General features: G+C 50.2%; 1 protein-coding gene across 4 annotated transcripts in view; it reads right to left on the reverse strand.

Annotated features, from left to right (window-relative positions):
* Nucleotides 1-26872, reverse strand: part of KANK4 (KN motif and ankyrin repeat domains 4) — a 33160-nt gene that overhangs the window by 2229 nt on the left and 4059 nt on the right. Inside the window, exons 4-12 of one of the 4 annotated variants that reach the window (XM_051624476.1) lie at nt 25604-25804; nt 10709-10791; nt 6872-8803; nt 5808-5919; nt 4227-4457; nt 3591-3678; nt 2976-3195; nt 1428-1570; nt 133-333 (exon numbers count right to left, since the gene is read on the reverse strand). In XM_051624476.1, the coding sequence (XP_051480436.1) occupies nt 133-333; nt 1428-1570; nt 2976-3195; nt 3591-3678; nt 4227-4457; nt 5808-5919; nt 6872-8803; nt 10709-10724 (2943 nt within the window). In that variant the 5' untranslated portion in view covers nt 10725-10791; nt 25604-25804. Of the gene's footprint in view, nt 1-132; nt 334-1427; nt 1571-2975; nt 3196-3590; nt 3679-4226; nt 4458-5807; nt 5920-6871; nt 8807-10708; nt 10792-13844; nt 14503-21075; nt 21159-25603; nt 25805-26872 lie in introns of those variants that run through there. The other 3 variants (XM_051624473.1, XM_051624475.1, XM_051624474.1) reach the window with 3 other exon arrangements.

A 26872-nucleotide genomic window follows, 5' to 3' on the forward strand; every position in this document is an offset into this window, starting at 1 on the left:
GACCAAAACTCTACTTCTCTTACAAACCAGCACTCGGGGATGGGTGCCTGTAAAGCGTGATGCCCCAAGAGCTTTCCCTACCTGCTGGACAGGAGGTTGTGCTTGAGCCCGAGCGCGGTGCCGGAGCCTCACCTTGTCCGTCAGCGTGACCTGGCAGCCGGGCTGGGCCAGGAGGAGCCGGACCATGTCGGCGTTGCCCTGCCTGCAGGCCACCATCAGGGCTGTTGTCCCCTCCTCGTCCTGCAGGTTGACATCAGCCTGGCAGGTCAGGAGGGCTCTCACCATGTCATCCCGCTCGTGGCTGACCCCCAGCATCAGGGCAGTCTGGCCCCCCTGCAAGAGGAAAAGGCTGAACACCCCCTTGTCCACCAGCCTCTGCAGTTCAGACTGGTCTGTGCAATAATAACAATGAATATTATAATTGCATATAGATCATAACCTTGCATATTATAGAATCCCAGACTGGTTTGGGTTAGAAGGGACCTTAAAGTTTACCTAATTCCAACCTCCCTGCCATGGGCAGGGACACCTCCCACTAGAGCCAGTTGGCCCAAGTGCCAACCAACCTGCCCTTGAACGCTCCCATGATAAGACTGCATATGATCATTGCATAGTACATATATAATAATTCATATTGTTATTGCATAGTATTTCATATAATTATTATTTAATATTATTATTAATATTCTGGGGTTCTTCAGCAGGTATTGAAAGAGATATCTGCTCCCTTGCACCACAGCCACATGGAGAATCTTTGCAGCAGCATGGCCAAACAGCCCAGCTCCCAGCTGCTCCCAAACACTGCTCCCCCTGACCCTCCTGGGGATGTTAACTTAGGTCTGGACTAACTTCTACAGCAGTCTGGAAGAAAAGCTGGATGAGAGCACTGTCCTCTCTTGATACCAAAATGTGTGACCCCTCTGTTCACCACCAAACCTGGGGATCCTGTACCCCAGGGTCCACCCTGCACTGCTCCTCCCCTCTATCACTTCCTCAGACTTTTAACTTTTTAACTCCCACAAATTATTTTGGAAAACCTTCAGCTTTCCTTTTGCTGCTTCAGTTTATCCATCTCTCCCCTTGCAGGGAGCTGGTGGGTGGCCATGCTGCAATTTAGCTGACCTTGCTTTTGTAACTCTTGGGAAGCAGCAAACACAACCAAGTGTCCACTGCTGAGTCTCAGCCTGCACATGCAGGGTCAGGACCCCAACATTCTGTCCCTTCCCAACCCCAGAGCTCTATGGGGGACACAATGGTGCCAGAGCCTGGACTGGCATCACACAATAGTGGGTGTAAAGAGAAGGCTACGAACTCAGCAGGGGTCACTTTGCAGCTGATTTTACCAAACAAATGGGCTGTCCACCCTCCCACCCCACGGAAGGGCCCTGCAGGGTTTGCAAAGGACCATCCGTGCTGCAGAGACCTACCTGGGCAGCTCGCAGGTTGACGTCCCCCTCCTTCAGCAGCTTCATCACCACCTCCATGTCCTCGGCCGTCTCGGCGGCCGCCAGGGGGGTGAGCATCACGGCGGTGTAGCCGGCGCGGTTCTGCAGGTCCAGGCGGCACAGGCCTGGCGGGAGAGGGAGGATGCAGCCCCAGCAGGAATCGGCCGGAGGCAACCAGAAGAAAAGAGGGAGTTAGGAAGTGTGTGGCAGGTTCTAGTCCCAGCAACAGGTAACTCCATGATTATACTGGATTGAGATTGAGCTGTGTTAAGTATCTAGTCTTGTGAGCACATCATTAAAGGGTATTTGGTGCTACATATCGCTACAGTTAATTACAATTGCTGAGGTCAACTCAATTAATGTTGAAAACCATAACAACAACACAAAAAAGGGGGGGGAAGGGGGGGCGTGGCTAATGAATGCCCTGGAGCTTTGGGCTGTTTGTTCCCACTCCTGCAGCAAGGGAGCAGCATAAAGCTGGTCACCCCGGTGTGGGTGTGGGTGTGGGTGTGTAAGGAGGGGGTAAATCTGTCCAGGCCCTGTTTCAGCTCACTTTTCACCTCAAATAATGTATTTCCAACCCCACCATGAGGAATGAGCCACATGGCAGGGGTTAGGGCTTGGGTCCAGCCCTGCCCTGGGCACTCAGCAGCAGGAGGGGACAAACCACTGAGGCAACAATTGGGTTATAGATGTGTATGATAATCTGCCATTTACCAAACATTTAACGGATTGTCTGGCCCATGAGAAAAGGCCAAAGTGCCTTTTATTCTCTCGGAGAACATGTGGATTTCCCCACCCCCCCTAAGCTCAGCAGAGGTTTTTCTTTCTTTGCAACATGAGCTGAAAGTTCAATAGTTTAACATGGAGTTGTTCTGTGGTGCTGGGGGGGGGGGGGGGGCGGGGTTGTTACGCTTTCAAGGGTCTGAGTCTCCTGCTCCAACCCATGATGTGACATTTGCTGCTAAAAGAAGCTGGGGGAGCCACCCCATCCCACCCAAACTGGGGCCATGAGAGATACCCCCTGGCCACAGGGACCCTAAGCCATCCCCAAAATCACACTCCAAAGCCCTCAAGATGTGTCAGGGCCCTGAGCGCCCTTATGAGCCTCTGTGTCCCTGAGGAGCCTCAGTTGGGACCCACACCCATAGGCCCAGGGCCGCACTATGGAGGAGGATGCTGATCTTTAGACCAGCCATGTCTCCTGAGTTGTCCCTGGCCCCATATTAGTCTCCTGGATGGACTGTGGGCCCGTACTTGTCTACTGGATGGCTTCCCTGCACAGAGGTTGTAGTTGGGCCCCAACCCCACCTCTGTCCCGTCTCCTTCTGCACCTGAATTAACTCCCTGGGAGGACCCTAGACCTCCTTCACTGTTTGTCACACCTGGGAGTGTTGCTGGACCCTTGTTACCTGGCTCTGCACCATGGCCATCCCCCATGGGACAGTGCCCCAATGGCAAGAGTGACACAGAGTAACTTCCCGCCCCTACCCAACAAAAGCCACGGCTGAGCAGAGGGCCTGCTCCTACCTGTGTCCAGCAGGAGCTTTGCAATCGGGAAGTTGGAGTGGGAAACGCTGTAGTGAAGAGCCGTGTTGCCGTTCCTGTCAGCCAGGTTCACCAGCATGGCCAGCAGCTGGGGCTGGCTGGTCCCCAGCACCTCGAGATACCCTGCGACCACCTCTGGGCTGGAAGTCTTGTGGCTGGACACCCGGAACCACTCCTGGCAGACGCTGCTCAGGACGTGCCGCTGGAAACACCAAGGTCTCAGTGTTACTCCTGGAGTAGTCACCCTGCAAACAGATCACCCCCCAGCTCCTTGTCCCACGCCAGTTTCCCATGCTCTGCCATCACCCAGCCAGTATTTAGCCTGTGGTTTTGGGATTACTGCTGTAATTTAAGGAGGAAAGGAATTTCCTGTGGTAACTTGAATGAGTAAGCAAAGAAAGACTTCTTTTTTTTTTTTTTTTTTGGTCCCCTTTTCCTTTCTTTTTGGCTAGTTTAAAAGTGACTCAGAGGTCATCTGGTCCCCCTCCCACAGCTGTCCATGGCACATGACCACAATGCACTATCAGGACAATCTTGTTCATGAATTGTAACAGAGAGCGGGAACCGCGTCTGAAAGGGGATTGAAAACCTCTGTACCAGATGCTTGTCGCTTGTGGTCCTGATTTCCGAGAGGTGCTCGCTGAGGAGCTGGCAGGCAGCAAGGAAATCTTCAGAGGGTTTGCATCTAAAAGGAAAATACTTTTGTGAATCCATCATGGGACAGAACATGCAGGAGGTTTTGAAGGAGAATGTGCACGTTAGGTCAGAATTCAACACTTATTAAGGGCTTAACTTTATGGACACAAGTTGTCCCATTGACTTGGCACGGATTATAAGTACAATATTAAGCACTTAAAGAAGTGTTAAAATCCAGCTCTGTAAGGTCACCTTAATCTTTTACAAGAATTTTTCAAGTGGAAAAAAAAAAAATCATCTTATTAATGAATCTGCAAAGAACTTCACTTATTAACTTTACTTGGGAGGGGTGAAATGAGCTAACTCTGAGCAAATATGACTCATTCAGTCAAGTGCAGGGCCTGAATAATCCCCAATAGATACTGTAGTAACCCAGAAAAATATTTAGCTTTTCAAAGCCTTTTCCCATGTCTACAGAGGTCAGAGCACGTGAAGCACCAACCCCAGCCCTGCAGGAGCTACCAAACATAGCACTGCATGTCCCATGGCATCAGAAATGTGATGGGAAGCACAATCACTCTCTGGTTTTCTGGTTACCTGTCAGCCTCATGCTCAGTGCAAGGTGCTGCTTCTGCCGATGGCTCCTGTGGGTCATCATCGTCATGTCTCTCCTGTGAGGAGGTCCCTGACGAAGCCTCCTTGCTTTCACCTCCAGCCTTTCCCTGTGTGGGCTCCAAATCATCAGCTCTTCTCTCAGTCTCGCTCTCCACGTCCCCATCTGATGGGCTGTCTTCACAACTTGTGTCTTCGCTGGAAGTTGTCTCGTAGCTATTTGAGGACACCACACGTTACTCACTCCTTCCCCATCTGCAGGGCCTGACCAAGGCACATTGAAGACACGCACGGACTCCAATGGGCCTTGGGTGAAGCCCGGAGCGATGAGCAAGTTAGACGGTTAGAGCCACAGCCAAACTTGGGGTTAGTCTTTTTTTAGCTTCTTAAGCCAGCAGGAGCATGATGGAAGCAGTTAATTAGCAGCAGGCAAGGTTACTTCAGGGACTACTCTGTTAGTTTGGTGGGATGTCCATGGCACAAGCCCAGCATGGGCAGGCAAGGGCTGCGCAGATGGGGAGCTGCAAGAAACACTGACCCCGTGGTGAGGTGGGACAGGCAGCACTATGACAACCTTGAGGACCAACAGACAAAAACTATGTTTGCAGCTCCAGCATGGACTTGAGTCCATTAGAGCAGCTCTGCTAGAGAGAGAGAGAGAAACCTCTCGTTGTCCAAGAGTATTAATAACATCTTCCATGAGCCAGACCATTCCAACCCGAGGGATCCAAAAACTTCTCAAAACAATCACAATTCCTTTACTTGCTACTAGTTGTCCCCATTTCAGCAACTGTTGGTAGAAGCTCCACACAAGAATGAGCAACACCTGATGAACCCAACAGCAGTAGCCAGAGCTGGGAAGTCAGAGAAGCATTAGTCAGCAGAAACCAGCATCCAAACTAGCACACCCAGCTGTTTGCCCAGCAAAGGGACAGTGACATGTGACCTGCCCTCTTCATGCCAGCACACATACTCCTCAGTAGAAGATGTGCCAGTGCTGCTTGAGAGATACATCTACTAAACACACTGTTGTACTTAGTGATCTCAAAGGCCAAAGAGCCTTAGATACTGGATATAAAGGGAACTTGGTGTTGGAGCACAACCTAAACCACAGGTCTCCTTCACCCCGAGGTAACTATTGACTGAAATAGCCCTTTCTCAGTCCCTCAACCAGCTTCTGTTGGCCATCACCAGAGCGTGGAGGCCGGTTAGTGGCAGCATGCCCACCCAGACCATGCTGACCTCCTCCAAAACCCACCAAAGTTAGTGGGAATCTTCCCATGGACCCAGCTGGGTTTTGGATGAAGCCCCAGAAGATGGACGTGCAGAGAGTGTCAGTCCCCAGCGTGTCCCTCGCTGCGCTGGAGACACCAACACCTTTTCCTACAGGGTTACTTACAGGTTACCAGTGCTGGATTAAAGAAGGGAGAAAGAAGCTCCATTGCAAATGGCATTTTAGTTGAGAAGTTTGGAGGGGAAAAGAGGGAATAAAAAGAATGACTTCTTCAGTGATACAGAGAACATCACAAGTTAAAAGGCAGTTTCATCTCCTGAATAGATGCTTACCCACCATTTACCCCAACAAACTGCAGATTCTTTTTGGTCCCATTGCCTCCTGCATGGAAACCACAACCTTTCTTTTTCATGATAGATTTAAGACTTGTGGTTGGAGAGATTTCTAGCAAAATACAAAATAACAGATTAATTAAGCAGATGTGCCATAAGTATCAAAAATTAACACAGAATCATAGACTGGTTTGTGTTGGAAGGGACCTTAAAGATCATCTAGTTCCAACCCCCCCTGCATGGGTAGGGACACCTCCCCCTAGACCAGGTTGCTCCAAGCTGCATTACTCCCAACCTCTAGCAGCAAACTCCAAATCATAACCATAAGCATCTCACTTCACCTCATGGGATTCTTTTTATGCCTTGTAAAACTACAGATATACCTGACCACAGCCTGAACCTGCCTTGCCACCTTTAAAACATCCCCACATGACTGGGAATATAAAGAAAGTGACTGGGAATTAGATCTGTGTTCTATTAATATATTAATTTCTTTACTCTTACGTTTTTCAATAATAATGTCTTGGAAATCTCCTGTATGACTCTGCTATAATACTGTATGGGTGAGTCTTTCCATCAGGGTTTCAACAGTCTCACTATGTGAACAGGCAGCCTTTGGTTTTTGGACTCTTATCTTCCTATCGGCTAAAAGGATTTGAGATAAGGGGCTGTGAGTGGGGACTGGCCTTTCCCCAGCTGAGCTGCTCAGCTGGCTTGAATCAGTTTGGGTTCTGTTCACCTCCATGCTCATTAACCCCTGCTGAGCATCCGAGTCCCATATTCTTGCAAACTGTCCACTCCAGTTAAGAAATACAGTGATTTGATGGAATAGTCACTTTTGGAAGCCAATCCTGTGTATAGCTGAGCCAGCTTACCAGCCCCTACGTGATTTAGTTTGCTTTTTTTGTTACTGTTTTGAGATTATATAGCTTATGTTGTGCCTTTCTCATACATTTTTAGGAGGCTATTTCTGATCTGATGCTAATCATACCACAGAGTTTTGTTGTGTCACCCCTGCTCAACGCTTGAATAAAGGGGAAGAAACCTACGCCAATATTATTTACCCAACTGTTGATAGTGTGTGTTTGAGTTCTTCTTATCAGTTGGCCCTTGAGTGGAGTAGGCAGACAGCAACGAGTTTAAGGAATTAACTAGTTGGTTCTGGATGGAGCTGAGCTTGGAGGCCGGCTGCTTTATGGCGCTGGCTAACTCGGGGTAGCCGTGCTCCAGGCACAGCCACTGCTCCTGCAAAAGCTCCTGGATTTTTTTTACATATTGGCCAATGGGGTCAACAGCAGGGAGATCCTCGTGGTCATGCGGACTTTCCTCTTGCAGCCCTTCCCGAGGTTTATCTTCACCAAAGCCTGCTTCATTTTCTTCTGGATTTGAGCCAATTCTTGCTCCTTGACAGCTTTCTGCTGTCACTGCACCAGCAGTGAGACTCTGGCTGTTGTGGTTGTTCCTGTGATTTTGATTGTCATCGCTGCGGTGCTCATCAATCTTCAGCTGGGTGAAGCACGGTGTGTGAAGGCCAGCCTCAATGTCGGCTTCCCCAAAATGTCCAGCTCCTTCTCCACTGACACTGGTGTAAGTGTCTGCCAGTCCCTGATCTCTCTGAGCACCCCACTCCATGGCCTGGGCATTGTCTGCTCCACGGATGCTGCATCCTATGGATCTGGTGGAGACTGGGATATTTACGTTGATGCCTTTATCGTGGGCTTGCTTGGCTCCAGTTACCTGTGAGAGGTCGGTGTTGACCGCAGCATCAGCGCACTGCAGAGCCTCGCTGCTCCTCCTGGACGGTGGCTTGGACTCCTCAGTGTTTTCCTGGGACAGCTTCTCTTCCAGTTGAGCTTTGGATCTGGCCAGTAACTTAATGCTTTTCTCCTTCTCCTTGATCTCATGATCCTGCTGCTCCAACACTGCCTTGACCTGCTCCAGCTCTTCCTTCTTCTTGCTGAGCTGCTCCTCCAGAGCAGCAACCTGCTGCTTCAGAGCAATGATGCTGCTGGGCTCTCCTGTGTCCTGAAGCTGAGGACCACAGCTCTCCTTGTCCTCTCCATCCTGGACACTCCCATCCTCACATTTCTCTAGCACATTCAGAGCAATTTCACTCATGCTTAACTGTCCTTCCCCAGGGTTTGTGATCTCCTCTGCAAGCTGGAGGGCATCTGGTGGGGCTGGTTCACCCTCGGCCAAGGCAGAGCAACCACTGGCCTCAGTGGCATCACCCTCCTCACCTCCACTCTCCATCAGCACCTGCAGCTGCTGCGTGGTGGGATGTGGGCTGGGCCACGGAGAATGCACCTGCATCATCCCTGGGCTGCCACCCCCTGCATGCTCCTTCTGCCCCAAGGACACGTCTTGCTCTGAGCTCATCTGGGGAATGATGCCATCAGAGCTGGGTGAATGTGGCACGAGGTGAACCATGCCTTCGGAGCCACTCTGATGGTTGCAGGGCTGGGGGGGTGTCTGAAGGGGTGAGGGCAGCCGTGGGTGCCCTGGAGGGGGCTGGCCGGGGGGCAGAGCCTCAGGTAGGCTGGAGGCTCGAAGCAGCTGCGGCCGCCCCCACAGCTCCTCCTCCGGCCGCCCCAGCTCCGCCTGCCGCCACGTCTCCGCCAAAAGGGCTTTTCTCCGGTAACTCGGCTCCTCGGGAAGGGTCAGCTCGCTGGGCAGGAGGGGATGAGGGGCCTCCTCGGCCCCCAGGGACGCCTTTCGCTGGGGGAAGGAGCAGGTCGCTGTCCAGCTCTTGCTGGGAGCAGACGTGCATCCACGGCAGCCGTTCTCAGGCAGGCTGAAATTTCGGGGCAGGGTGCTGAATTTGGGCTGCTTGGCTTTCCGGTGGATGTGCACCCTTCTGATGGTGTTCCCTTTCTCGATGTCATCCACATACTTCAGGAAGTCCAGGTCCAAGTGAAAGCCATACGGCGTCTCCAGGGAGTAGGGGAGGCTGCGGGGCTGCTCCCTCTCCCCGTCAGGTTTGGCTGCCTGGCTGGCTGCTGAAACCACCCAAAAAGAGAGAAAAAAATTAAAAAGACAATTGAATTTTGAAGACACCACTAACAAAAAAAAATGTTTAGAGCAGGAGAAAAATGTTTTTTGCTTTTTTTGTTTTTTGCTTTTTTGTTTTAATCATCTCTGTTTCAGGCAGGTTCATGGTGAAGCTGCAGAGATGCAGGGACATGTGCAAAGGTCCGACCTGGTTTTGTGGAGGTGAATCAGATAACTGTTGTTCTAAAGAAGCTGAAAATTTGCTCTAATTGACAATTAAGCAAAGAGCAGGCTTTGCAGGCAGAGCTACATGTCTAAGTATAAAAAGCTGCCTGATGGACAATAAATCCAGCTCAAACCCAGAAGGTGGAACCAATCTGTGACAAATTTTTCACAGCTTTTGGTTTTAACTTTTCAGAGGCGTCAGGAGTGCCGTGCACACCGAACAGGAAGATCACTGGAGAGCTTCATCAGCAAACACCAGGTCACTAATTATTCCTGGGAAATGAGGAATACAGCAGTGGGCAGAGTCTGGAGCAAGACAGCGCCAGCCGGGGCTGCATCTCGTAGCTGCATCCATGTGAAACACCTCCCAAGGTGACCGGCTCTGGGTTGAGGAACAGCGCGTCTGCCCACACAGCACAGGCCAGGGGCTCGGCTCCAGCAGCGCCGCCACAGGCTCCTGCTTGATACAGCTTCGTTCCGACAGAACCAGCCTGCACAAAGTCACAGCCCCCACATTTCTTCCTTGAGGGTGTACACAGTTAGACCCCTGCATCACTGCTTGTGTTTCTTTATGTGGCAAGTCCCTGAAATCATGGAATCACAGAATCGTTTTGGTTGGAAAAGACCTTGAAGATCATCAAGCCATAGAATCACAGAATCCCAGACTGGTTTGGGTTGGAAAGGACCTTCAAGATCATCTAGTTCCAACCCCCCTGCATGGTCAGGGACACCTCCCACCAGCCCAGGTTGCTCCAAGCCCCATCCAACCTGCCCTTCAACACCTCCAGGGATGGGGCAGCCACAGATTCTCTGGGCAACCTGGGCCAGGGTCTCACCACCCTCACAGTGAAGAATGTCTAATCTCAATCTATTCAATCTCAATCTATTCTATTTCAGTTTGAAACTGTCCCACCTCACCCCATCACTCCAGGTACTGGAAGGTGCTCTAAGATCTCCCTGGAGTCTTTTCTTCTCCAGGCTGAACAACCCCAACTCTCTCAAGCAGTCTCCAGAGCAGAGCTGCTCCAGCCCTCTGAGCATCCATGTCCTTCTTGTGTTGAGGGCTCCAGGACTGGACGCAGCACTGCAGGGGTGGTCTCACCAGAGCAGAGAAGTCCACCCACTAACCCAGCATGCTGCAAAAACCACTGCTAACCCCTGTCCCTGACCAGGGTGGCTTGGGCTGCTTTGCACCCCTGAGTAAACCAGCCATGCTGTGAGGGCAAGGAGAAGCTGCTCTGTCTCCATCCTGGCACAGCAGCTGCACAGGGACTGGGAGACCTTGGGACAGCTTTCGGTGCCTCTCATCACAGAGCATCACTGAGATACAACTGCCCTGGTGCTGGGAAGCAGCACGTGAGAATCAGAGGAATGACAGGAAGGAGAACATCACGTAGGGTAATACAGCACAAGAACACAGCCCAGCTGGTGGGAGATCAGGGATCTGTCCTGCCAAAGCACCACAGAGAACAGGAGGACAACTAGAAGTTGTGATCACATTTTTGCTGTGGTTTAGGAAGCCTGCGTAATACACGAATGATGCACTTTTCATCCAGCCCTAGCAGGTATCTATAGGAAACTGGTTATTTACAGTATTTCTGGTAAGGAAATTTCTGGTTTGGGTATGTTTTGTTTTTTTTAATCAAGAAACAAATGAGCAAACAAACATCCCATAGCCCCCATACCGTCTGTCTTCTCCATGATGCAGTCTAGTGGGGCTGTCAGTTAAACATCCTCTGAGAAGCTAGGCCAGACAAGTTGCTTCACCCTTGAAAAAAAAGAAACAGATCCTTTTAATTTAAAAACAACAAGCTCAATCATTTGAACTTAATCTCTCCTTAAAGCCTTCCACCTCTTCACTGGCCAACCCCCTCTTAGTTCCTATATTCTGCAGCCCAACTGTGTCTGCTAAGCACTTTCAAGCTGCTCAGATCAATAACTCCTTTTCCTGTGGCAACAACTTGTGCTTCACAGACACATCCTGGGTAGTTTGTTCTTACAAAACATCCCCTGCATTACAGATGGTTTTGACTGCAAAAGGAGGGATGTTTAGGAGAATCCCTGCTGGGTTCGAAATGGATGGCACAGGGACTCTTCATTGACTCCTGTAAGCTGATACAGCCAACACAATGTAACACCTCCATTAACTGCAAGGGATATAAACTGTACACAGGAATAACTGCCTTCTCACCTCTCTTTTTTTTTTCTTCTTTTTTTTTTTTAATCCATAACAACCAAAAATTCAAAATTTAGGTTAAATCTTGCCCAAACTAAACCCATTATTTCACAGTACATCCATCCTGTTATAAAGAACCCTCACCAAGTGGCTTTCCTAACCGGGAAGATCTTCAAGTGGAGAACTACATTGCCTACATCCTGAACTTCACATCCAGCCTGGTCTGTATTGCCCTCCAGCTCTTCCCCATCCTGTGGACATGGATGAGACCCTCCTGGGGTGCAAGAAGAGCGACAACCTGGCAACAACCCAGGAAAGTCATGGGTGGAGCTTCTCTCCTCCACGCCCTTTAGCAAGATGCAGGAAGGAGGCGGGCAAGGGCCAAGGAGGTTGAGGTGGTTGGACATCACCACTGGAGGTTTCCTGACCTCCATGAGAAGGGCAACATTGCTGAGACTGACAAGGTCTGTCTTTTAATTCCTGCTACGAGGGGAAAAGTAGGAGTTTCTTGTTGAGTAGGTTGCTCGTTTAGGATTTTCCTTCAGGTATCTAATTTGGCTCCTGGCCAGAGATGGTCCCACAGCAGTTTATCTGGCAAGAGATCTGGATATGCTGTATAAAATAGGATATACAGAGTGTAAAGGTGCTGCTGCTGTTCTCCTCTAGAAGCACTGACATGACATGGCTTAACCACGACCAAGACCAGTGGGAAAACAATGCCAAATGCTGCTGTATTGTTACCATGGGACAGATACTTTGACAGACCAAAGTCTTTTCAAGAAGCAATTAGTTTTGCCATTCAGGTAGACAAGTTTATTGTCAACATAGAGCCCTGATGGAAAGCTAGGAGGGTCCCAACCCAAGGAGAACATTAAAAACTCTCAAAAGCATCTTCTGAAACACCCTGACCCGTGGCTTCCTCGTGCTCTCCAATTAACCACACTTTTTCCATAAAGGGCAAGTTCTGCTGTCTCCTCCTGCCAGTAAACAGCACATGCCAAAATGAACACTAACTGCTTTCTCAAATGTGTTTTAACATTTTTTCCAATTACAATCAATTATGGATCACTTACAGATCCAAACTACAGTCTGACCACCCATGCTTTGCTCTTCTAGAATGTCTGTTTAGAGGGGACGGGGAGAAAGCCAGTAAAGAGGACACTTTTTAATGTCTATATAATTGCATCAGATCAGCTCATTAATGAGCTGGCTGCATCCCAATTCCGCAGCACAAACTGATACTACGACTTCTCTCTTTTGACCAATCTGCTTCAAAATCACCTCATAAAAGGACGCTGAATATACCCTGCCATCTTGTTGATGTTCTCCCATTCCCTGCGGGGCAGCTCAGGCTTGGGGTGGATGGCTTTGAGCCAAACCCACAGCTCCTTGGACCCCAAGGGTGTTGTCCAATGCCTGTCCCTAATAAAAATGAGATTAAAAACCTGAACTGATCTGCCAGAACAAGCATAACCATGTGCCCAGGGAGCAGCCCTCCATTTGGTAAGGGTAGTACTTTTTGGTGGGTCTTCATCCTGCTCATACCTGTTACATTGACCTTCTGTCAGGTTATATATTTGTCGAGCTTTCCTCTATTGAATAAAATTAAAGAATACTTATTTTCCTCTCCAGGCAGGTGACATTGCCACAGCACAGCTCATTTTTACCTTGAATGAAATGACACTGCTCTTCTCAAGGCAGGAATTAATATATACAGGAATGGAAATCAAGAAGGCAAACTGCAAGGCAACAGCACAGAGCTAAGTGGTTTTATTCCCTGGGGCAGCCCATTTGCAGGGACAATGTACTGTCTTTTTAACTCTGCCTCAAACACTGGCTCTCTACAGGCACATTTAACCCTTCTTTTACTCCATCCCACTTGCAGGACGTTCCCCCATCCACCCAGCCAGCAGAAAGGAGAGCAGCATTACACCCCAGAAGATTTAAAGAACAAATTAACTCAACCACAAAGACAAATGTATGAATTTCATTCTCCAAGAGCACCTTGTGAGTAATTATAAATTGAAAACACTTAACCCTGTGCCTAAAAATAAGAAGATAATTCATCCCTGCTGAGCAGCCTGTTAGCACAGTCTCATTAGCTAAGGCACAACGTGGGGGTTTTTTTTGAGCTCTGCCTGTCGTGTTCTCCTGCACTGCAGCAACGGCTTTAGCACTTTGTGGTGAAAGGAAAAACTATCCTCAGAAAAGCACCTTGTCACGTTATTTCTTGTGCTCCCACCTACAAACCCATGGAGGAGCAGAAGCTCTTGCCTCCCTCAAAAGCATATTTTCCTATGCTGGGAATCAGTTGCAAAGGGTTTGGAACAGCAAATGTACCTTTTCCAGCTGTTAAAAAGTTAGGTCAGCTGAGCAGTGACCTTGCTTGGAAAGCAAATACAAGTTTAACACAAGACACAAAAAGGGGATTAATTTTCTAACAAAGCAGCCCATCGATCTCCTATGACCCTTTTGAGGACAGTTCAAGCCCTCTCTATAAAAGGAGTTACTTTTCACAGCGCAGTTATCTTCTCCATAAAACACAAAACGCCAAATGCTGCCCTGGCTATCACCGGGCTGCCTCCCTTATCAGGAAAGATAACTGAAAAGACAGACAACTATTAACGAGACGGTTCTTATTGTACCTGATGCTGCAGGCTGCAGCCGGAGCTCCCTCTCCGCATGCTGCACCTCCGGGCTGAAGGCATTAGCGATTCTGCTGAGCGCTTCTCCCGCGGAAACGCCAGCGGCTGCCGCGATTAAAAGGCGGCATCTTCCCGGGAAGCCGCAGAAGGTCCGTCATTAATGCTGCCGAAGCCCCGTTCCCAGGCGCGGAGCAGAAGCAGCCCCTCAGCTGTTCACCCTTCCCACCGCGCCGGCCCCTCACCTGGCGTCCATCCAGCTGCCGCCCCCGGGAGATGCTGAGCAGGACACGGGGGGACAGTGGAAACGCGGCCGTGCGTGACCGCAGCGCGGGCGGGGAACGCCTGACCCGCCGTGCCTTGCTGCAGGGAGGGAAAGGCTCTGGTGGGTGCTGGTGGGACTCTCCCAGTAAAGTGTTCCAGCCCTTTGCAGCAGGGTTATGAATGCGAACTTCAAGCTGCAGGCTGGAGACCACTCAGAGCGGGCACGGTGTCATTTTTGGGCAGGGGGTTTGTGGCACGTGGCTCAGTGATGGGCAGAGCGCCCCTCCCAAGGCCTTTCTGTCCCACATCCCAGTTTGCTGCCCCAGGAAAAAAATCCCTCAGTCTCTGCACTGAACTTGTAATAACTTTGTGCTTGCAAAGGCAGAGAGGTTCACTGTCCAGCTCCCTGCAGCAACCCTCTTCCAGGGCTGGGAAAATCCTGAGAAGCAGAGGCATCCCCCTGGGACCCAGGGGCTCCGTGAGGGCTTTTACCTAGGACTTGCAACACGGAGCAGCACCTTTCTCATCGCTTAACATGTAGCACAACCCAAACACGTTAGTAGGAAAAAGCACATTTCGTTGCCCCCTGTCCTGCAACTCATTACCCTCCGTCTGCAGGACGGAGCTGCCGGCGCTCCCACCGGATCACCGCGCTCCTGCAACTACGAAATGAAACTTTTACAGATTAAGTTTGATGAAAAGCAGAAAAGTTTTGCCTCTGCAGGAAGCAAAATAGCCTGGACATGAACAGAAACAGCCACAGTTCGTCTTGCAGGCACTCCCCGAGGGCACGGACGGGTTAACTTCTTACCCGAGGAATGAAAAATAACCTCCTCATTTCAACAGCTGCTTCAATGCCTCCTTTCCCACTAAATGCCGCCTTTCCCACGCGGCTCCAGCATCCCACACCACAGAGGGCCATGACTTGGTGTTGAGGGCTTTCTGCTTTCACAAGCAATTACTGAGCTCGGGCTTCAAAACCAACTTAAGAGCACACTGGGTTATTTTCTGTCCGATTCTTCTGGTTTAGCTATGCCTGTGCATCTTTTCCATGCATATTCTGTTGCTTGTGTCCTCTACAAAAAGCAGCACGATGGAAAAAAAAAAATACATGTTTCTATATGGTGCTGGTTTTAAAGTAAGCCTAAAAGGATTGTTTTGTTTTCCCACTGGACAATCCCAGCAGGAAGCTTGTCTTTGGAGCATTTCCTTACTGCAGTTACATTCATAAGACAAACAGTTTTTCCCAGATATAAATCCCTGTGGGCCTGAAGAAGGTCTTAAAGTTTGTGTCCCTCTAAATAAGCTTTTAATTAGGGCCTATGAATGGATGGAGCCAAAATATGCAAATTAATTAATTATGAGCTGGTGCTCGATGAAGCCACAAAGGGCTTCTGATAGCTTCACCTGACAGGGTCAACACAGGGTGGGAAAGAGGGAAGGGTTTCACCTGGGCATGGCCTGAGATCATTCCCCCAGGCATGAGGACTGAGGTCATGGCCTGAAATCGCTGCTGCCTGACATTACACACCACGGCTGTCAGGGGGGATTTTGCTTCCCAGGCTGCTCCCACAGATGATAGGAAACAGGCGGCCAGGAAATGGCTCAAAAGCCATCCCCTCAGTCCCTGCCCAGCCCCACCTCAGCCACTGCTGCCACTTGGATGCTCACAGGGCCAGTGGTGGGGCACAGCAGCTGCCCACCTTCCCCACCCCAAGCAGGATGGCTGCAGGGGGCAGGTTTGGGCTTCACCCATCATAACCCTGCTCCCCTCCACCCCACGGGCCCCCAGCACCCAAAGGGTTACACCCCAACCTGTTCCAGCCTGGCCCTCTGCTCATTGCACAACAACCAGCCCAACTATTATTGCAAGTGGATTTAGCAGGAATAAATATAGCCGCTCGGGGAGTATTTGTTGCACTGATTTTTCAATTCTATTTTCATTGCAAAGGAAGAAAAATAACCCATTTCCAGCCTGCCAGGGACATCCACAGGGTGGGATCACCATTCTGCAGCGGTGGGCTGTGATCAGCTGGCACAGGCATAAGAAGAAGTTTCCTTCCAGGAGGAAAAGAGGAGATTGAAAACTTTGTGGGATTAAATAAAGTAAGTAAGTAAACAAAAGCAGTTTAAAGCCCTGGTTTGCACTGCAAGAAGTTGTTATGAGGTGTTCCAGAGTCAGAGCAAACAGGGTTTCCACTGGAAGAGATCTGCATGCCAGGAGCCTGTCAGCCTTCCTGGGTGCATTTGGCATTTTGCAACCAGCACCTCACAGCACCCCTCAGAAATAGCAGCTGGGACCAGCAGGGGTGTGGGCATGTGCTGGGCTGTGTTGCCTGTTGTGGGGCAGAACACAGCTGAGCACACCCAAATGAATGTGGGGAGACCAGATGATGCAGGAGCCCCAGGGAGGGACCTTAAAGATAATCTAGTTCCAGCCCCCTGCCATGGGAAGGGACACCTCCCACTAGACCACGTTGCTCCAAACCCCATCCAACCTGGCCTTGAACACATTCAGGGATGGGGCAGCCACAGCTTCCCTGGGCAACCTGGGCCAGTGTCTGCTTAAATTCACCCAGGGCCAGTGGATGGCTTTGGCACATGGCTTATGGCAATGGGTACCCAGCAGTGCTGGCCCCAGTATCTTATCATACCCCAAGCTGAAGCTCCCTTGGCTGCCGCCTGCCTGAGGCTTCTTGAGAAAAGAGCTGGGAGCTGGAAGCAGTTTGTGGGTGTCCAAGATTGACGAACTCCCACTGCAACCCATCAGCTGGTGGTTGCACCAATGGAGAGGTTCAGGCTGGCCATCACCCTCCCTGCAAAATCACATACACGGAGTAGCAGAGTGGGCTGGATGGAGATGGAAATGGGGGGCTGCTCACATGGAAAACATCCTGGAGGTGTGTGGAGCCTCACTGGTGTTGGTGGGCTCACAAGAAATCTGAATAATTAAGCTGGTGCCTCTTAATAAAGCAGACGATCACTTTCAGCTCAGTGTGCAACCCGCAGCAGCCAGTGGTACTTAAACAACCATTTCAGGCATCTTTTCAAATGGCAGTAATAAAGCTGTGCAGATACTGACTTTATTAAAGCTGCTTATTGCTGTTTAATAAATGTCATGAGCTTTCTGCCAACATTTCCATTAGAGACGGGTCAGGACCAGACCTGGAGGTATCAGATATCCAAACTCTTGCCCTCTTTTATGGCTTGCTGGGAGGGGAAAATGATCACATTCATCCCCTCCTCTGATAACCTCTTCTCCAACTGACCTTCAGCTCATTCCCGACATGGCCTTATAAAAGCTTTGGTTGATTCTCACGATTTTATCCCGTGCCTTGAAAACTGTGGCCTTTTGCTTAAAGTCTCTTTTCCCAGTGCCAGGAAATCAGAAAAACCACCTGAAGCCACGGATCAAAAGTGCTCCATAGTCAAACGGCAGGCAAAAAGCTGGAGTGCCTCATTCCTAATCTTCACTCTTTTTGCCTCAATCCCACAAGTCTGAGGGAACAGGTCACATTCAGCTGCCATGATGCTGAATAACCTCCATGTGGTCAAAGAAGCTGGTAGCAACTTTATTACAATGGGATTGTCCTTGTCTTGGCCACGGCTTGGTGCATTCTTAGGGCTCCTGTGCTCATCTCACTCAAGGGCCAGAGCTTTGGCCTAAGATGGGTTGGAAATGTCTCCGTTTCCTAAGGAAAACAGGATCCTTAGGGTGTTTTCAGAAGCTGGGGGTGGGCATGAACCATCAAACCATGGTGCTTCTGCTTGCTGGGAAAGGCTCTTCCACCTCGCTCTTGCTCAGCCACTTGCTGAGATGCGAGGCAGAGGGGGCAGCACAAGGAAAGAAGGGTCCTGTGTTCTGTTCAGTCCCCTTGGTGCTTACTGAGAGATGGAACAATGGGATTTGTGGAACTGGAGAAACCCACCCTAACACACAAACAGGGCTTCCTAAACCCACCCCAACACACAAACCGGGTTTCCTAAACCCAGCAGCCTGAGAAATTGCCAAAAAAGTGCACTTTTGGTTGTTAAAGCCAACCAGAGATCCCGTCTCACCTCAGTAAAGGTCCCACCATCAAGGTCCTCTACCCAGGGAAGCAGGACTTCCAGGTGTTTTTAGAAAAGCCCTATTCTCCTTTTCCCTAAGCAATCACTGCAGCCCCCCATGGAGACACAGGGCCATTTTATACCAATGTCTGGCCTGAACTTTCTGGCTACCAGACTGTCCACTTTGGCAGTATACGATCATAATAATAACAACTGCTTTTTCATGTGCTGTTTAATCCTTGGGATGCACAGGACCTGAGGCTTTCCAAGGTACAGCACCAGAAATGTGAATTCCACCAAGGCCTAAAATAAATACGGCTGAAGAAGGAGCTCTCTGAAACTGGTTCCTCCCCTCACACCAGCAGTAGGGGCTTCTGCCCTGAGCCATGGGCTCCTTTGCACCCCTGAGCTGAGGTCAGGGCTTTACTGACCAAAACCTGCATCTCACTGCTCTTGAGCAAGGCAGAGTCACATAACCCCATCATAAAGGGCACCAAATTCTCTAGGAAGTGGGACCACATGCATCCCCAGTGCTGCTCCCAAAGCTTCCTTGAGAAGGCGCAAGATTTGATGTGTAACACTTGGTGATAAAAATGCGACTTTCTGAATATTTGGCAGTTGTAAAACCACAGGGGGAGGGACCTGAACTGGGAAAGAGCTTGTGAATGAGCTTGTAACCCTCTAACATGCAGAATCTCAAGACTGCTCCTGATGCAAAGGAGGTTTTGAGACCAAACCTCTCCTTCCTGAAACACACCCACACCAAGGACTCAGAGGCTGTTTGACGGGAAGCAACATCGCACTCCTGCTTGGCAGCAAATCAGTATATTGTGGGGGTTATTTAATTTAGCTGAGGATGAAGGGAGACTTTATGACATCCAAATGCATGGCTCCTGCAGGAATGGGACATCCCCAGCACTGCACAAGGGGTAAGATTTCTGCACCCAGGGGAAGATTTCGGGGGGGTTGGACTAGATGATCTTTCGAGGTCCCTTCCAACCCCTAAGATTCTGTGATAACCAGACTTCCCGTAAACCAGGGCCATGTTTAGCTCCTTTTCTGATTCACAAGTGTTTTGGAAACGGCACCAGGAGACTGACAGCACCCACAGCAGCAACAGGCTCTCCCCCTGTCTCCTCTTCCAGTTGCAGAATTATTTTAACAAGTCCACTCACTGATCCCTCCTCAACCCCAGATTCCCCAGCCAGGCAGCTGCCCATCAGGCTGGCTGTCATTTCAGCACATCTATTTATTTTTTAAATATTGCAGCTAAAGCAACAAATAATCACTCGTAAACCCAAGGTTATGGGCTCCCTCCTCTGATTTACCATTTCAGGAATCGTTTAAGAGATCAGCTTTTCCCATTAAGTCCATCCCAAGTTAAACAACGTTGGGAAGGCTGCAAAACAGGCATGAAGGCAAACGCTGATTATTTTTTATCCTTCTCTCTGCCCTTTGCTGCAGCCACTATCAGGACTAGCTGTCAGGAAAAGGAGATAATCCCATACAGTCCAGTCCTGCTTCCACCTCTGGATGGTGAGCATCACACCCAGACCATCCAGACCCTGACTGCCTCCATCCTGAACTTACTTGGACTTGCATTTGAGAATATTTAACTCACTTTCTGCCATCACTGATCTTCTCACAGACTTGTCTATCCAGCCTTATCTACACAGATCTTAGTGGATGGTCTACCCTGGGGCAGCTGCTCCCTGTTCACACTCACTCTGATTTCTCCTGGAGCGGAGTTCAGAGCCTGGCACGTCTTTGCCTTAGGCCTGCAAGAAATCCCAAGCTGAAGAGGGGAGCTGACGAAAGTGCTCGCACGGGGCACGCCTGGTCCCGGCAGAGTTGGGCTGCTCAGAAACGCCCTGGCAGCGGCCGCTGCCGAGGAAAGGAGAAGCTGCCTGCGAGGGAGCGGCACTGCCCATCCCTCCGCTCGCTGCCAAACACGCTGCTGGAGCAGCCCCTCTCCCGGCCTCCCCGAGGACGCAGAAACCCGGAGCCCATCCTGGCCCCGCTCTGCAGCTACAGCAGAGCCTTTCCGAGCCCCTCCCCGGACACCGGGCTCCCAGGACCGGAGCATGAACCTCACTAGAGGCAGAAATGAGTTACAGAGCCAAGAGCTTCTGTCTGGATGTCTGGAAAGCCGGCAAGGGAACAAGGAGAGGGGGGAGGCTGGCCATCGTGCTCGGCTGTGGAAGCTGGGCTGGGGCTTGTCTGAACCACATCTTCAGGCCTGGGGAGGGTTTTACTGTTGGGCTTGGAGGCTAAATGCAGCTCTGGCTGCTCTGGCATCCTAGTGGCTTTCACCACATCGCCTGGGGCCTCTTCCCAGCCCTCACACAGTGAGGACCAGGGGTCCTGTCAGGCTTGAAGCCTTCCTTCCCTCTCCCCACTGCCCAGCCAGGCTCTGTGCCTCTGTCCCACACTACAAACAAATAGCAGAGCCATTTCTGCTGGGTTTTTAAGGAATTATGCAGCAAGGCCTCCGTCCCGCAGTGAGCTGGAAACACTCCTGTCCCGAGTGAGCCAGGACTACTGCTGCTTCCCCAGGGCAGTGCCTCAAGGGGCCAGGCCCCCGGAGCACCCCTCAGAGTGCTCCCAGATATCCCCTTACAACCCAGAGCACACTACGGAGCACCTCTAGGAGCACCCTTCAGGGGGGACCCAGACACCCCTCGGCATCCCCGGAGCACGCTCTGGAGCATGCCTATGCACTTTCAAAGCACCCCCCTGAGCCTTCTCCAGCACAACCCCCGGGAGCACCCGCAATCACCTCCGGGCACTCCCGCAGAACCCCCGAGCACCCACTGCCGCACGTCCTCAACATCCCCGGAGCAACCCCCGCGGGGGGAGGAAGGGAGTACGACCGCGCTTTCAGCCGAGTCCCGGTGATCCCATCCCGGAGCGATCGTACCTGGGAGCAGCACAGCTCGGTGGGCACAAGGGGCCGGTACCCGCGGCCCCGCTGCCTCCTGCGGGGCGGGGAGGGGCGAGGCGGGGCACGGAACCTTGTCCCGCCCCGCCGCCGGGCTCCGGGAAAGCCAAGGGGAGCCAAAAGGAGGGGCCCGAAAACAAAAAATAAAATCCACTTTTAACAGTTGTTTTTATCCTTTCCTGATGACTGCGGTATTGTATCGGGCCGAGTCCGCCTCTCTAATGCTTTGTTTATACTTTTCGCCCTCATCCTGTTTGCACAGATGCAAATCAAGGCGAGGGTGGCGGGTGTTGGGGAAATCTGCGGGGCCGGGCCGCGGAATTTGGATCTGGGGCAGCTGTTCTGGGGCTCAGCCCTGTAGCGTGGTCCCGTTTGTGTCACTGCCTCCTACCTTCGTGTGACTGCGTGGAAAACGTCGAGAAAATGCAAAGAAAATGTGGCATTTTCGAGTTTGAGCCTCCCCATGAGATGTACATGCTCATCACTGGTAGAAATCAGTAGTTCAGTGACCTTCCATTTTAGGCAAAGCTTTTGATTCCCTTTTTTTTCGAAGATTTTGAGAAATGGAGGCAAATCCCAGCCTTGCTCCTGGCTGTTCTGGAGCATGGGAGAACAGGAGCTCTGGCAATGGCCTCCATCCATCTGAGCTCAGCATCCTCTGGGCTGGATGAGGCCAGCTGTGACCCCCTCTTCCTTCCAGAGGAGACCAAATACCTTTCAAATCTCTGTAAATCATAGCAGAGTCTCCAGGCTCCCGTGATCCCACTGATGCTGCAATTTGTGCCTCTTGGGTTTTCATCTCCAGGCTGAAAAACTTGGGGGGCTGTGAGTGGAGCAGCGGGGGCAGCAGAGCCTGGCTGAGGTGGGTTTGGGGATGGGCAGGGTGAGGGGGTTCCCACCATGGGAGTGTGAGGGGCTGGAGCAGGTGACCTGAGGGGAATGGGGTCACCTCTGGGCTCAGCCCTGGGGGATCCCACAGGATCAGAGGGTATCTGAGGGTTGGGGTCTGGCTGCTGCCCAGTAAGAGCAGAGCCCTCCTTGCAGTGCCCAGCCTCCCAGTCAAAGACAGAGGTATAAAATCTCACGTTACCCAGCTTGGGAGTGACCGGCTCAGCATGGACAAGCTTGGTGCCCTGCTCCATTTGCCCTCATTCCCCCCTGAGGGGCTCGGGTGTTGAGCTAGAGAAAGACAGTTGCTGATAATTTTAACAACACATCAAAGAACTAAGGAACAGCTGAGCCTTAGGGGAGCTTTTGGGCTTTGTGCCATGAGGATAACCCCTGCCCCTGTTGCTCAGGTTATTTTGGCAAGACCCAAGAGAGAGGCACCATGGTATCAGAAAGATTTGTTTTCTGGCATTGCTGGCTGCTGGAGGTGGGAGATGACTTTACTTTCTTCTCCTGTTCCTGAATAACAAACCTACTCTGATGTGCAGTTGTGGCTTTCAAGGCACAGCACTTCTGCTGCTCTTGGGATGGTGCAGCTAAACCATTATGATCCCTGAGCCTTAATGACAACAAGGAGGTTTTTGCAACAGAAACTTCAGGCACCTACAGGAAGCTCTTGTGGTCGCAGATATGCAGCTGATCTTGTGTTTTGTTCTGTTCTCCCTGGGGTTAGATTAAAGGGGTAAGAAGTGGGGGGCAAGGAGGCAAGAACTGGTGCCAGTTCACAGCACATATTTCTGCAAGTGTGCCCCAGGAAAGAAAGCAACAGCTACCAAAACCCCCACGTTTGAGGAAACAGAATCAAAATCACTTCTGCTTTCCAGTCACTGAGGTTTTACTTGCTTGATAAGCAGAAGACAAATAATCTCTCTTCTGTGAAATGTTAGGCACTCAGAAATGTAACATGTAGATGCATAAAACTTCTGTGACCCCTCTTTAATCTGAGAGAATAACAGCGCTTTCAAACAACTCGGATAAACGAGGCGTACTTTGCTGCCTGCATAAATGAAACATGATAAACTGTTTAAAAACAGATGAGGTGAATCTGTGGAGGAGAACTCTGAGGTGGCTGTTGCACACGAGGGTTGAAGAAGCCTCTGAGATGTGGCTTGCCAGGAGGGAAAGGCAGGAATGCAACCAGGGTGCAGCCACAGCCGCTCCCTTCCCCGCTCCCACTGTGTCCCGCAGCTCCAGGCTCGGGCAGTGTCAGAGGCCAGCTTTTCCGCTATGTATTTCGGTCTTGCAAAGTTCAGCTATTCTTAGGCGAGGTTCTGAGTCATTAGGTGCTTTCAGAATGTTTGTTTGTCAAGCCACAGGCACTTAAATTTACATCTGAAGCCAGACAACCCCCAGCTCGGAGGATTTCTTTCTGTGGCAGAAACTACTAGGTGAAATTCCATGGCAAGAGGTCAGCCCCGCTGCCTGAAGTGCTGCGCGTCGGATCCCGCCCAAGGCTGCCACCGCTTCGGGTTGGAAGTGGTCTCATTTCCAAGGGGTCAAGATAAGAGGGGAAAAGAACCACCAGAAGAATGTGGTTTCCTACAGTCTTTCACCACCTGATTTAGCTTTTCTTATGTATGTTTTTTTAAGACAGTGACCGGACCTTCCTGTGGGCTGTGGTTCCTCTGAGGGTGGCTGGTGGTTTGGATGGGGAAGGGATTCCTTGGGGAAGCAGGTTTCACTCCAGTGGTGGGATTAATTCCTCCTGGAGACACTGCCCTCACCTGCTCTGCATGGGGTTTCTCCCAGCAGCTCCCAAGACCATGGAGCAGCAGGGTGAGCTGGGAGGCAGGCAAAGTTGATGTCATGTTCAGAGCCTGTAGAGATGGGGCCAGGGGCTGATGTGGTTGAGCCCTTTTGGAAACGCAGTACAACATCACCATTGTTCTATACGATGTTATGCTGCTGCCAACATCCATTTTTGTAGATTCTCTGCAAACTGCTCCCCCTTTGCTGCACTCAGAGGAGCTGCCTTGTATGGTGTGTGAATGCTAAAATCCTGCCCTATCCACCCGTGAGTGACTGTGGTCTCCCATGGTCACTTGTTGGTCACTAGTGTGAATGAAGGCAAATGATTCTGCAAGTATCTGGGTGTGACAGGAATACAAACATCAACCTAATGAAGCAGCTCAATTTGGGAAGATTTTATGCCATGGTTAGCACAATACTTAAAAACCTGAGAAGAGGCTTTCACAAGCCAAACCAAGTGCTTGTGCTTCCCTACACACCCGAGCAAGCTGGATGCAGGCAAGAAAAAAATGTGGAGGGTAGATGTGACCTCTGTATCCTGGAGGAGAAGACAGAATCTCCAGGAACCAACCTCATACTCATTCAAAACCAGCCCCACACTGTCCTGGGCTGTGCACATCCAGCGATCCCCAAACAGGTACAGGAAAATGCTGTTTCCATCGACCACTCTTGCAGTGTTCACATCCACCCATTTGAGCCTGCCTGTCAAGTCAATTTGCTACAGTTGTGTTGCCTAAAAGAAATGGCTACATCTTTGCAAGGATCAACAAGAAACGCTATTGTTTACAGTGCAGCCAGAGCTGGAATTCAGACATCCCTTTCTAGACCCCAAATCTACTTACGGAAAGGGAAATTCTTATTTCAGTTAAACATATATTTTGAAAAGTACAATTATTTTTCCATAAATCTACTTTCATCGCTGTATTTTCCGTTCCTGTTTTCTATCAGTCATCCCAGTCTCTGACGCCTGCTTATCTATGAGGTTGTGATTGCATTTCATCTGTTTCCACAGCTTAAAGAGGGTGGAAGAAATACCCTGCCCAGGACCTGGATTTAGCAAGCACGGGGCTTGTGCAGGAACTGTCAGGACAAAGGGAATCTGCAGGGCAGCTGGGTGAGAGGCACAGTGAATTGTTCTGCATGGAGCTCCATTCCCATGTATCAACAGGCATCAAAGGAGAAGGTTACTCAAAGAGGACAGAGCTCTCTCTGGCACTGCCCCACACACAGGCTGTATATCCCACGCTGTACATACTGATCTGCACTCACATTATGATGTCTTTGACAGTAACAAAGCCCTGTGTTTAATTACAATATTAAGGCTCTGGGACGGGCATCATCCTGACAGGAATGATGGGTTCTGAGGAACCTGACAGGCTTCACTGCACCCCACTCTTCAGCTGAGTTTTCAGCAAGGAGTTGGGCAGTTTTGGAGGGAATGGCTCTGTGTTGGGGGACCTGGGACTGGCAGACCTGTGCACACTGAAGGCTCTGCCTTCAGAGAGTGATGAGACACTGACCACAAGCATCTGCAGGCAGCAGGCTATGGGGTGGAGGGGCCAGACCTCTTCTTTGGGTGCTCTGGCTCCTGCTGTCTGCAACAGCAGCTGGTGGAGGCTGGTCTGTCCTGCCCTGCAGGGACACAAACGGCTCTGCCATTCCCTTCTTGATGTGGCTACACTGGGGTCATGGAGGCCTTGCTATGTAATTCCTTAAAAACCTAGCAGAAATGGTTCTGCTATGGAGACCTGACTGACTGTAGCTTGGGTTTGTGTTTGTTTTGTTGTTTAATAAAAGAACAAGTTCTCACCTGAATCTTGAAGCTTTATAATGGTGGTCTTGTGTCTCTAGGTGTGGACATATCCATCCATGTCTGAGAGGAATTACAAGCCCTGTTCAAGGTGTGTCTGTCGACGGAGATGCTACCAGCAGATGGTGCAACAATGTGCAGGTCGAGTTTCCTCCTGTCTCTGCTTCCAGAAGAGTTAGCTCTGTACGATGTCATTCTGACCTAAGAACAGAGATAGGTAGAGATTTTATTTTTATTTTCTCTTAATTATGGCTTGCAATATAGGACCTGGCTTCTCATTTGAATTCCAGCACATAATGCAAAACTGCAGTGCCTCTGCTACCCATGAAGCTGAGGATCCATATGTTCTATTAAACTGAGCAGCGGGCTGTGAGTTGTGAGAGAAAATATGCAGAGACAGACAAAATATGGGGAAAACAGCCCTAACGATGCAACAAGACCACCTGCACAACAGCACTGTGTGTTTTCTGCAGTACAGAACTGAGCTTTCAAAGAGACTGGAGGAGGAAGGTTCTGTCACAGAACCATCTTGCCTTCGGCAGATTTTCATTGTACAGAACCACAAGTTTATATTGTTATGAACTCATGTGTTTTATCTCTACATTATGGCTGCAATTATAGTTCCTTTTTTAGGTATAATAGATGTATGCATGGCTCTAGAAGTTCACAGCCAACTGTGGTTGCTCCTGAGTTAAGAGAGAGACAAATGAGAGCTAAGGCTGCACACTGCCCGTGGTACCAGGAGCTGTACATCTTGATCTCAAAACTGATAAACTCCTCAAGAACAAAATATGTCCTGCTAAGGTGAACCATGGAGAGCCCAGGGCGAGGCAGAGACCTTCCTGCATGGAGGTGTCTGGGTGCTCCAAGTCTGCTGAAAGAGCACACTGTCTGCATACAATTTGCACCATGCTCACAACATTCACAGAATAATTCTGACAATGTGAGAACCCTGACAGGTTTATAGGCCCATTGCTGATATGGCTGCAGAGTTTTGAAGTCGCTGTAAATTCTGGAATTCAGCAGCAGCTAGAGGTTGTGGAGGTTTTTTCCCAGAGGGCATAGTGCTCTGTATTGGAGACTTCCTCCAAGAATCCAGAAATCCCATCTCTAGGGAATCTGCTCTTTCCAAGCATTTAATATGGTTATTTTTGGCTATGTCTGTGGAGATTTCTACTTTCCCAGTGCAGCTATTTTTATAACACAAGGCTGTGAAGTCTATAGTATTAGACATAATTTAATCTTGCATGTTTGAGTGTCTCAGGACTG

The sequence above is a fragment of the Apus apus genome, chromosome 7 (genome assembly GCF_020740795.1).
Source record: "Apus apus isolate bApuApu2 chromosome 7, bApuApu2.pri.cur, whole genome shotgun sequence".
Lineage (NCBI taxonomy): Eukaryota > Metazoa > Chordata > Aves > Apodiformes > Apodidae > Apus > Apus apus.